Source organism: Zootoca vivipara, chromosome 15, assembly GCF_963506605.1.
Source record: "Zootoca vivipara chromosome 15, rZooViv1.1, whole genome shotgun sequence".
Taxonomy (NCBI): domain Eukaryota; kingdom Metazoa; phylum Chordata; class Lepidosauria; order Squamata; family Lacertidae; genus Zootoca; species Zootoca vivipara.
Window position 1 is genome coordinate 12,172,450 of NC_083290.1, and position 12,660 is coordinate 12,185,109.

General features: G+C 49.0%; 1 protein-coding gene across 3 annotated transcripts in view; it reads right to left on the reverse strand.

Annotated features, from left to right (window-relative positions):
* The window catches only part of SPNS2 (SPNS lysolipid transporter 2, sphingosine-1-phosphate), a 106,943-nt gene that overhangs the window by 57,054 nt on the left and 37,229 nt on the right, over nucleotides 1–12,660 (reverse strand). For all 3 annotated transcript variants that reach the window (XR_004693984.2, XR_004693985.2, XM_035139291.2), the window contains exon 2: nucleotides 9,724–9,789. Coding sequence is in view for 1 of the 3 variants with exons in the window: in XM_035139291.2 (XP_034995182.2) it covers nucleotides 9,724–9,789 (66 nt within the window). In the remaining 2 variants the exon portion in view is untranslated. The remainder of the gene's footprint in view (nucleotides 1–9,723; nucleotides 9,790–12,660) is intronic.

Genomic DNA, 12,660 nt, shown 5'->3' on the forward strand with positions numbered 1-12,660 from the left:
GGTGAGCCCACACCAAGGCTAGTCGACAGGCAAGACACTGGGCCAAAACCCAGGGGGGGGGACCTGTAGCCACGCAGGTGTGGTTGAAGGACAACTCCTGCCGTCCCTGGCCATTGGCCATGTTGGTTCAGGGGATGCTGGGGTTGCAGGCCTGCCCGACAACATCTGAAGAACCCTCTGATGTAGAGGAAGGAATAGATGCAGGATGCAGGGGACAGAAGTAGGTAAGAAAGCCCACCTGAAGGGGTGGGCAGGCCTTGGACCTGGCGCTCCCACAAGGCAGGGTTGAAAGGGACCTCAGCCAAGTGGGATCTGGTGGAACCCCATGTGGTTTCTGGAGGTCTTTGCTTGAAGGCTCCAGACAGTGGCCATTTCCACAATGCCCTAGAACAGGGGTGGCCAACTTCCAAGAGACTGCGATCAACTCACAGAGTTAAAAACTGGCAGTGATCTCCCCCCTTTTTTTTGGGTTCAGATCAAAGTTGTTGGGTTTTTTTAAGGAAGGAAAGTCCTGTTTTGGGGGGTTCACGTAAAAGTTGTTGAGCTTCTTTAGGGAAGAGGAAATGACATTGAGCTTTCTTTTAGGAAGGAAAGCCCTGTTTCTGGTGGTTCAGGTCATTTTAGAGGTGCAGGGCAAAGATGTTGAGCTTTTTTTAGGGGAGCCAAAGTTTTTTAGCTTCTTTGGGGGGAGCCACTGATCTACCGGTGATCTACCACAGACGTCCAGTGATCTACTGGTAGATCACGATCTACCTGTTGGACATGCCTGCCCTAGAAGTTGAACCATCTATCATGGTGTCATGGAAAACCAAGATGTTGGCCACCTGGAGCCTGATGGAGTGGGGAGTTTGGTGTCTGATCTTAAAGGATGCTTGGGGCAGGCACCAGAGGGGGATCCTGCCAGGGTACAGCCCCCCCAGCAGCCCCCAGAGGCCTACCCCCATTGAAGTTGCTAACTGGGAAAACATAGGTGCTTACGGAGGAAACACCACGAGCATATGGGGAACCTCCAGTCCCCCAAGGGAGCTACAGTTTCCGGAATGGTTCAACAATCAATCCCTCTTCACGGGGTGCTTTGAGACTTCCAGCTCTGGGAGGGGAATAGAGCTCTCCTAACAAATCTCAGCACCTTAAACAAACTACATTTCGCAGGATTGTGTGTTGGGGGGTGGGGGAAGCCTTGACTGTTCAAAGCAGCATCACAGCACTTCAAATGCATGGCGTGAAGGGTGGTCTTGGTTTGGGCGGCCATTTTGTAGACCAGGAAGGAGGAGCAGGAAAGGACCACTTTCAGAGGTGAGCCACACCAGAACTATTTAAAATGGCGCTGGTTAAGCTACCAAGTCCCAGTCGGCAGACCCCGCTGAGCGCTTTCTGGCAGATGGAAAACAGCTGGCTGAAAGGGGGAGGTAAACACGAAGAAACAGAGCATACGAGCTTCTATCCCGTTTCTTTGAAAACTAATAAAATTAAAAATCTATTTTAAAAAAGAAAAGATTTTTTTTAAAAAAAGGAGATAAACATGTTTTTTCAGCAAAAGAACAGAAATTAGCTTTTTGCAATGCCGCTGAATGACTAATGTCAATTTCTGCATGACACGGTTGCCGAGCATTTATGGCAGATAGCGCTTCTGCGTCGCATCCCGTGTTTCATTCTACCTTGCATTCTGTGGATCTACAATTTCATTAAAACGTTGCTTTTGGTGGTGGTGGGGAAACAAGAGGCGAAAAAAGAAACAGAGCATAGCCCTTTCCATTTAAGTTTCCTCCCAAGAGAGGTGGATTTGGGGTGATATTTTGGAACTACAACTCACACACACACCCCGGAAAAAAATGCATTTGTTTCGCTATAATTGTGCTTTAAAAAAAAATCAGAGGAAAGGCTGAATTAACTAGACAGGATGGGCCGCTCAGTATCTATTTCTGCCTTCAGTTGCCTGACCCACCCCGATACAGGTGGGCCGTTGTTTTGTCTCAAATATGTTCCAGTTCTTTTTTGGTATGTGGTTGGATTCTCTCCTCTCTCTCTCACACACACACACACACAATTATGTGAAGAGGGGAAAAGCAGTTCATCCTCTCCGGGCTCATAGCTTCCTTCACGCACTGCTACCCATGAGTGCCCTGCTCAGTTATTCCGACTTGGGAGAAGCCATTCAACCGACAACTTGGCTCTCTGTCAGGAAATGTGAGGTGCCGCTGATTTTCTTGATTTGAAGAAATAAAACAAAACAAAACCCCAACACAGGGGATAAGCAGGACGCACAAACTTCATTTATTTTTAAATACAAAACCTGGGTGTTGGAGGAGTTTAATATCATTAAACGTGTTGTGGTGTTTGAAAGTTTCTCCGCAATGTCAGAATAAGGAGATTAACTGAGGCAAACCGAAAGCCCTCATATGGGCTTTGGATTTCAAGATATCCCCCTCACAACCAGAGACGCGGGAGAAATTTGGTTCAGTTTGGTTTACTTGCTTAAAATTCACACTTCCTGGAAAAATAACAAGACACAACCATCATTGGAAGTGTGTGTTTCTCAGAGGTTAGGGCTGCAGTTCCCTAGCCAAATGAAAATGGATGTATTTGCGGAAATAACTTGTGAAATGCATTGTGCTAGGGGAGAGCGCTTGTAAAAATGTGGAAACCGGGCAAAATTTGCATTCCTTTTCTGGCCACATGGAGAGGTGGCACTGTAGTGGCAAAAAAGCGCAGGGGCAGGAAGCCATCAAATCATAGAATCATAGAGTTGGAAAAGACCACAAGGGCCATCCAGTCCAACCCCCTGATGTCACACGTTTGGCAGGTGGGTGGGGTTTGCTAGAAATTGCCTGGTGGGCCCTTTTGGAGAGGGGCCTAGTGGGCTGAAAGAGGCCCCCAAGCCAAAGACTCCTTGCTGGTGGCTTAGGGAGTCAGGCCCCTGGGGTCCCTGTTGCCTTTAGCCCTACTTTGAGTTTCTACCATCCCAACACACCTCTTCCTTCGTTGCAAAACTCTGCAGGAATAGCTATTCAAAGGCCCCAAACCTTCAACTTCAAATTTTTAGAAGCCATAATCATGCTCACATTTCTAAGCCCCAAACTCGACCGCAGCTGAAAACAGAACTATAGATGGAAATGGAGAATGAAGACAAATTTGCAGAGGAGGCGAGCAATTACCTTGAACTGTTTATATACCATTCTTTCCCTTGCTTGGTTATGTTTTTATGTTTTGCCTTGTTTATGCTATGTTTGATTTGCTCCTTTCTATCCTTTCATAGAGAGGATTCAGTCAACCCCTAGTAGCGTATATTTAGAAATCTATGGGGCAGAGAAATTTGTCGCTTTCTAGCCATTCTGGGGCTCCAGCTCTCATCAGCTCCGGCCGGTATGGCCAAGGGAACTGGAGTCCACTAACATTTGGAGAACACCCAATCCCTTCCCATTTGCTCCAACCATGGGGTGCCTTGCTGAGAACTATTCTGCCTTTAATAGGGTATCACAATCCGGAACATCCTGAGACACTTTGTGGCCCTGAGGACAAAGGATAAAGTGACCGCCCGCCCCACACTTGAAGGTAACTGATAATTAAATTTTAGTTCAGCACTGCTGATGGGGCCACAGAGAAGGCCAAGTGGGTGCCAGTCCATTAAGAAAACTGGGGCACCAAGCTCAGCCTAACCCTTCACCAGTACTCACTTACCTGCCTCCTTGCTTAACAAGCACAGCAAGGGGGTGGCATTGACTGTTGACACCCCCTTTCTCCTCCTCTCCAGCCTTAGTGTTGCCCACATGGAGAAGGATGGGGACAAAACCAGGCCTGGCTGCCCCTGCCTATCGTTTGCCTCTAGCTTCACCCCCAGTTGGCCTCCCTGCCTTCTGACTTATCAGTCGCAATAAGCACTGACCACCACTGGCCTCTGTCCTCGCACACTTGGCCACCACCCAAGGGTGAATCAACTATGAAACTAAAGAAGCTTAAGCTTCAGGGGCCCCAGAAGCGACTTTAGCCTTCATTGCTTTAGAAAAAAAGGGGTCTAGTAGACCCGATTTCATCATTCTATGATGTATCACGCATGTATAGAACATTTCCCTAATTTCCATCCATGGGCGTAGGCAGGGGGGCAGGGGGCAGTTGCCCCCCCAAAAGCAGGGCCGCTGGCCAGCCTGCCCCGCTGCCCGCTGCCGCTCCTTTTTTTTTAGGTCTCCCTTCTCCCTGGCTGGCTGTGGGGCGGGTGGAGGGAAAGCCAGCCAAACGCTTTGCGCGGCTCTGGGGCTTTCCTTCCGCCCGCCACACAGCCAGCTGACTAGAAGGGACGTCTCTCTTCTCCCTGGCTGGCTGTGGGGCGGGCGGAAGGAAAGCCCCAGAGCCGCACAAAGCGTTTGGCTGGCTTTCCCTCTACCCGCCCCACAGCCAGCCAAGGAGAAGGAAGACGTCCCTTCTAGCCGGCGATCGCGGAGGGGGAGGAGGGGATCGGAACAGCCCGATTGCGGGCTGATCCTGGCGCCTCCTCGCCCCTGCTGATCGCGGAGGGGGAGGAGGGGATCAGAACAGCCCGATTTCGGGCTGATCCTGGCGCCCCCTCGCCCCTGCCGGTTGCGGAGGGGGAGGAGGGGGGAGGAGCAGCCCGATTTCGGGCTGATCCTGGCGCCCCCTCGCCCCTGAACGACCATGGCTTGCCTTGCCCCACTGTGGCCCCTCCCCGCCTGTGCCTTGGCCCTGCCCCTTGCCCCCCCTAATTTTGATCCTGGGTACGCCCCTGTTTCCACCCCCCTCCATAACTCGAAAACTATAAGGCATAGGAAATTTTCGCTCACTTTATTGACTTTGGCATGTGTGGTAATGCAGGACAGCAATTGTAATCAAAATCTGAGATGCAGTAGTTTAAAAAATGCAGTGTTCTGTTGTGCAGCAACCCCACTGAAGAAGAATTTTTTTTAATAAAAAAAATTGTTTCGACCACGTCAGACCAACACGGCTACCTACTTGTAACCCACTGAAGAAGGTAACAGTGGTTACCCAGACCTCGTTGTTGGTTGTGAAGGGGCCCCCATAACAGTTCAAGCTTCAGGGGCCCCCAAATGTAGATCCAGTACTGCCGCCATTCTTTGCATCTGCCGCCCGAGGCAGGTGCCTTACTCTGCCTAACAGTAGAGCCGGCACTGCTGACAAAGAAAGGTGCCAGCAGTCAACCTGGTTGGGCAGTGGTGCTCCCTAACCCCGAAAAGGCATGGGAGATGGGCTGTGGTTTCTCAGCACAGAGGTAGAATGGTATCCCGTCTGCCCTGTGGCTTCTGGGCAAGCCAGAGAATTTGAACCATGGGTTATTCCAATGGAAAGGGGAACCAAGCCACACCACCAACTTCCTAAAACCAGATAAAAAAGCCACACCAGTGGCTTGGGGAAGCATTGTTGCTTTGATGTCGCTCTCGTGTAAAAATCCAGACCTTTCCCCCCCAAAATGCACATTTGAACATGCACCGGCACAGCAAAGTGGGCAGGAGCTGAAAGGTCACCGTTCTCCGCTCCACGCAGGGAATGTGTGAGTATTGGTTAAAATGCAGGCGCAGAGCTGAAAACCATGCCTGCCTTTTACTTATTTCCTGTGCCAAGGTTAATTCAAATCCCTGAAAGCATCTGAAGACGAACAGCAAAGCGAGGCTGGCAGTAGCCTCTGCCGATCCTCATTCTTTAAGAGCCAGAGAGACATTTGTCAAATTATATTGGAATTCAAGAAGGTGGGGGGGGGAGTGCACTTGCAGAGGGAAGTCGCTCAAGGAATGCTAAAATAACCAGCCTTGGTTTACAGTCCTTGCTCATCGCTGGGCCTTGCGTTTCTGCATTCGGCCCCATCGGGGCTCTTGGGTTTATGCAAACCTCTCTCTCTTCAGGGTCACCAACGACAACATAAAATGAGCCTGCTGGATGAAGCCAATGGCCCATGTAGTCTAGCATCTTGTTCTCACAGTGGCCAACTTTAGCCTATCCAAGTTTCTGCCATAATGTGTTAAGTCTAATGGTTGCTTTTGCTCAGACAGCAAAATATACCAAAAGTCACAAATTGGTGCAAACCAAGGTTTAGTGTTACATCCAAACCAAGAAGCTCTGGTTTGGGGACATTGCTGCACCCTACTGGGGATTGTATCCTGGGATACTCAGGATATGGGGGTGAGGATGCACAAATCAATGATTCATGTGCACATTTTTACTGCATTGTGGTTTGGGATCCAGACTCCATTTAGTGAAAACCATGGTTTGGCGAGACATGGTTTGGCTTTATATGAATAATACCCACTGTACAACAAGGAGCAGAATGAGTTAATAAGGTTGGATGCAACCAAGAGATGCGGCTTCTTTCTAGCTGGGCTTGGAAAAAGCCAAGGCCGTCTGTCTGCAATATGTGCCACGTGCAGCAGCTTCACCAAGTGCAGCCTTTACAAAAGAGCACCATCTGGCCACGTGTTTTGCGAGCCAGGATTGGCTGGCAGAAGATTCAGATTGCTTTGCAGCCGGGGTGGGGAACCCGTTTGGCTCCAGATCTACTTTGGAAGTTGGGCGGGACAACAGACCGGTTGATCACGCGGCACCTTCGCGATGTGCCGTGACTGGCAGGTGGGTCGTCTAACCCACCTGCGAAAATCCCTTGCATGTGGGACGCACGAGAATAGGGCAGCCAATGAGGCTCCTTTTTCTTCTCCCCGATGCGAGGTAGCAGGAGAGAAAGAGGCCTGTGTTTTGCAAGTGTTTAGGGGAGGACAAGCTTACCACTCAACTGGAACCGAACTCTCTAAACCCCAGAAGAAAAAACAAAATGGTGCAGAGATTCTACCTGAGCTAGAGCAGCCAAGACACCTCCAGATGTTGGACTACAACTCCCAACAGCTCCACCCAGTGGGGCACATCTGGAGGGCACATCTGCAGTTGGCAATGGTTGATCTAGAATCTCAGGGCTTGGGCTTGGCATTCTGAACTCCTCCTTCTGTCCCTCAGCTCAGCTCTGACTGGCTCCCAACACCGTCCAGGTTGGAACTGCTGCTACTACTACATTACTTTTCTTTTTTTTTAATTTGTCCTGTATTTAAGATTTCGGGTACTGTAGAGCAGTGTTCTTCCATCATGGATCTCCAGATGTTGCTGGACGATGACTCCCATAATCCCTGGCTACACCAAACATAAGAACATAAGCAGAGCTTGCTGGATCAGGCCAATAGCCCATCCAGGGCAGCACCCTGCTATCACAGAGACCAACCGCATTCCTGCAGAAAGCCTCCAAGCAGGACCCAAGCACTAGAGCACACTCTACCCTCCTGCAGTTTCCAGCAAGCTGGTATTCAGAAGCATTATAGCCTCCAACCGTGGAGGCAGAGCATAGCGATCACGGCTAGTGGCCATTGACAGCCTTATCCTTCATAAATTGGCCCAATCCTCTTTGGAAACCCTCCCAGTTGGTGGCTATCAGTGCCTCATGTGGACTTGAGTTCCATAGTTTAACTGGGCACTGTGTGAAGAAGGACTTTCTTTTATCTCTCCTGAACCTTCCAACATTCAGCTTCATTGGAGGTCTACGAGTTCTAGTGTCAGGAGAGAGGGAGAAGAATTTCTTTCAGTCTGCTCTCTTCACGTCATGCATAATTTTGTAAGCTTCTACTGTGTCATCTCTTGCCTTTTCTCTAAACTCACAATTCCCAAATGCTGCAAATTTTCTTTGTAAGGGAATCACTCCATCTCCTTGATCTTTCCGGTTGCCCTTTTCAGAACCTTCTCCAGCTCTACAATACCTCTTTTGGACTGCTTCTAAGCTTCCAAAGAAAAACCTTTACTTACAGGGCAGCTGCTAAAAGTGCAGTGCTGGTGGGACCTCAGCCGGGCCCGGCCTTGTTAATTTCCCAGAGTCATCAAGACATGCCGATAAGAATATGCAAATTTTAATGCAGGTATTTGTCATCAGACTGCACCGTGAGTCCTTTAGCAATGTTTCTCCTGGAAGGAGCGAGATTATAATCTCCTTATGAGATTTAAGGAATGTAGCTTGTGTTAGCAAGTTGCGTGGGGAGCGGGTTTGGGGGAAGACTTGTGGCCAGCTTCCAATGGTTCCTCTTCCAAAAGAGTCCTTTTTTGCAGGCACCTGAATCAGAGAACTGCAACCCTAAAATGTAACTCACAGGTGTCACTGCCAAATGCCTTTCTGGCTGCCCCTGCAGTCAGGAATTGGCGTTTGCCAAGGATTTATTGCGTCCCACTGCTGGCCATTATTCCCTCCTGCAGCGGCAGGTTCCACAGTTCATCTATGCACTGCATGAAGAGCTTTCTTTTATCTGTCCTGAATCTTCCAACATTCACTTTCCTTGGATGTCCACAAGTTCTAGTATTACGAGAGAGGGGATGATGACTCCATCCACTTTCTCCATGCATAATTTAATAAACTGGCTTGGGGCGATGGGTTGCAGTCCAACAATGTCTGGGAACCCAAGATTGAAAAAACACATGGGGGGGGGATGAGGTGTGTCACTGAGTTTTCAAAAACAACGGCACGCAAACATGACGAGCAATAAAGAAACAAAGAACAACTGAGGTGTGGAGCACATCTTTGCCGTTGGAATAAAATTAACAGGCGGTTCAGTACACGTTTGCAGCCATCATGGCAAAATAGATTCTGCCAAAGCACATTTTGGAAGGAAGACTCACGTATTGATAAGGTTGTGTCGCCACATTGAGGCATGTGCCATTGGGGACTTGTGCAGCAAGCTATTTTTATTTATAAAGCATACAAATGGAAACTTCACAGCAGGCATAGGAAAACTCAGCCCTCTAGATGTTTTGGGACTACAACTCCCGTCATCCCTGACCACTGGTCCTGTTAGCTAGGGATGATGGGAGTTGTAGTCCCAAAACATCTGGAGGGCCGAGTTTGCCTATGCCTGTTGCACAGCATCAAAACTGTCTTGTTTCGCGACCCCTCTTAGAACCCTCCTGTGATGGGCTAAATGCTCTGAAACCCTCTCAAAGCACCCACCCCTAATTTTATAAACGGGTTGGGGATTATTGGGGTTGCAGTCCAACAATGCCGGGGAACCCAAGATGGAGTCATTCATTTATTAAATTTATTAGCCACCTCGTTGTTGTTTTTTTGCTGTGGCAACTCAAAGCGGCTTACAAAAAACCCCACAACACCCACATGCATTAAAACTAGGGGAAAATGCCTTAAAGCATCCCACCCGTTCTAATATGCCACAGGTAGTTAAAAGCCAAAGACCTGGTTAAAACGGAATGATTTTGCCTGGCACCTGAAGATATGTAATGGTGGTGCCAGCAACGGGAAGCCACCACTGAAAAGCCATCAGGATGATCTGCTTATGGTAATAAACTGATGGCGATTATTATGACCGTCATCTGTTTCCAAAGGCTCAGCATTGCCTTAGGCTCAGTTCAGCTCCCCAAAGCTACACAAAACAGGAGATGTTGTCTGTTTTACCTGGGATACTGAGATGCTTTGCAAAAGGGGGAAAAAAAGATGCTACCATCATGTCATTCCCCAACCCATCACTTGCCTTGCTCTGCTTTGCTTGGATGCTGAAGGCCAAGGAGCAGCTGAGCTGAGCCAAAGCAGGGCGCAAGGATGTAAAAACAGGCGTTTGCCAGCCAGCTGCGATTTAAAACCAAGCCAGCGCTCACTCGCAAGGGCACTGTGACCTTGGATTAAGAAGCCGCACAGAAGAGGAGGGAAAACACGCTCGACGGTTCTCTTACCTGTCTGCAGCAAGCCGGCTCCACTGTCCTTGACTCCGAAATGTTGCTGGATGTCTAGCAAAACACCTGCAGGGCAGAGAATAACATCGGATGCATGAAGTTGGAATCTGAATACCTGTGAAAAGCAGCAATCCTCAAGGCATGTTCGAGAAAACCTGCTGTCCCCATTTACTAAAGACAGGCCTGGTTATTTTTCTGGGAGCGGGGGCATCTTGAAATATCACCTTCCCAAACTTTAGCACTGTTTATAAAATTATAAATCAACACAGCTAAAAAGTCATTTCCTCCGACTAGATAAGGAAGGGAGGGAGGGAGGGAGGGAGATGGGACTGTAGGACCTCTTCATTCACTCTGCCGGAAGATCAGCAATAACTATTTCCATTCCAGCTGGTTAGTAGGAGAGACAACGTGGTGTAATGTTTACAGCAGGCATCCCCAAACTGCGGCCCTCCAGATGTTTTGGCCTACAACTCCCATGATCCCTAGCTAACAGGACCAGTGGTCGGGGATGATGGGAATTGTAGTCCAAAACATCTAGAGGGCTGAAGTTTGGGGGTGCCTGGGTTAGAGTGTCAGACTAGGACCTGGGAGACTGGGGTTCAAATCCCCCACTTGGCCATGAAGCTCACTCACTGCCTCTCAGACTAACCTACCTCAAAGCATTGTTGTCTGGATAAAATGTAAACCATTTCCAGCCTAGCAAAGAGGCAAGACACCTACCAAAGGACAAACAACCACAAAATATCCAAGGTCTAGCTTTTCCACTACTGGTTTTCCCAGTAGTGATGTATGGAAGTGAGAGCTGGACCATAAAGAAGGCTGATCGCCAAAGAATTGATGCTTTTGAATTATGGTGCTGGAGGAGACTCTTGAGAGTCCCATGGACTGCAAGAAGATCAAACCTATCCATTCTGAAGGAAATCAGCCCTGAGTGCTCACTGGAAGGACAGATCCTGAAGCTGAGGCTCCAACACTTTGGCCACCTCATGAGAAGAGAATACCCCCTGGAAAAGACCCTGATGTTGGGAAAGATTAAGGGGATGACAGAGGACAAGATGGTTGGACAGTGTTCTCGAAGCCACCAACATGAGTTTGACCAAACGGCGGGAGGCAGTACAAGACAGGAGTGCCTGGCGTGCTCTGGTCCATGGGGTCATGAAGAGTCGGACACGACTAAACGACTAAACAACAACAACAACAGCTTTTCCGCAGCACATCTGTAATTGCTTTAATCAGATTAACCAACATAAGGGTCAGTTGATTAATCAGTTGGGGCCCAACAAAGTTGCTTGACAAGTTCTGAAAGGGCAAAAAGGAAGAACTCATTTCACAAGAAATCCAAGACTCTTTTATCAGAAGCACCTAGTAACGCCTAGGCTTAGCTGCCTGTTTCAACATCTTTTTTTATTCTTAGTGCTCTCGGATGTCAGGTTCTCCCCCCCCCCAAAAAAAGCGTTCTTTGCTACTGCTTTTAGAAACTGAGCTTTAGTTGCACTTTTACTATTAAATGGTTTTATCATTGTGCTGTTGGCTATGCCACTCTGCAAACTTTTAGCAGGAGAGCAGGATATTATGCTGGTTCTTTATTGCTATTGATACGGGAGTTGTAGCCCCAAACATCTGGAGAGCACCAGGTTGGCAAAGCCTGGCTTTAGGCATGCTTAAAAAAAAATACAGAAGAAGAAGAAGAAGAAGAAGAAGAAGAAGAAGAAGAAGAAGAAGAAGAAGAAGAAGAAGAAGAAGAAGAAGAAGAAGAAGAAGAAGAAGCTTCCTCCGCCATGCAATGCTTAAATCAGCCTTTGCTTCCACAGGGCGGATCCGCACCACATTGTCCCAATTCCAGCGTGAATACTCGGGAAAGTAATCTCCCGGGTCAGCCAAGATCTGCCATGCTAATTGGAGCCAATTTCCTATTTCACACACAAGCCCACGTGGGACGTTCACTGGGCCCTGAGAGTGTTTTTCTACAGTTTCGGAAGAATTAAATTGGAGAGGCAGCCGTGGAGACCACATTGATGATGTAAGGGGCACCCGAGGGAAGGAGAGCCTCCTTGCTTCCATGCATGACTTTTTGCCCTGAAACCTCCTTTGGGGGGAGTTGCTGCAATTGCCAGGTTTCCTCGATTCCATTTCCACAGACCCTTTTCTCCCTTCATCTCCTCCAAACTCTCTCTCAGCCCTTGAATGCCCGCAAGTCCCAGCAAGCCCTTTTTTCAAGGAGGAGCACTGACAAGCTGTCCCAGAGTAGCATGAGGGGGTCTGTTAACCAAGTCCCCACAAGGAACAACTAGGTACTTAGAAAACTGCTTTATCAGGTCTTTGGTCCCATCTAGCTCAGTATTGTCAACACTGACAGGCAGAGACTCTCTGGGGTTTCAGGCAGAGGTCTCTCTCCCAGCCCTGCCTGGAAAGGTCACTGGGCATTGAACCAGCGACCTTCTGCATCCCAAGCAGCTGCTCTACTAGGGTCTATGGTGTGCTGGGCCTGGAGAACGACAGGTCAAGGAGAGACATGGTAGCAGTCTTCAAATATCTGAAGGGCTGCTGTCATGACCTGGCTGGATGCAGAGAATTGGTGGGAGGAACCAGCTGGGGAATCCCCAAGGGAAGAAGGCCCAGAGCCCCGTGATTGGTGGTGGGACGGCGATGAGAGGGAGAAGACTGGGAAGAAGTGCTGGAAGATAAAGAGGCAACAGGGTTTAGTGAGTGGGCAGACTCTGTGGCAGAGGATAGTTCAGAAGCAGAAGTGGAAGCAGGAGAGGAGGGAGACCAAGAGGCAGAGAGGAATCAGGTTGGTGAAGAAGCCAGAGGATCTCCCCCTCCTGCTACGACAAGCTCCCCTTCCTGCGGGTCTCCCAGAACCAGAAGAGGTATGAAGAGGGAGGAGCAGAGACAGGCACACCAGCGGAGTCTCAGATTGCTTGGGAAGGAACTGGG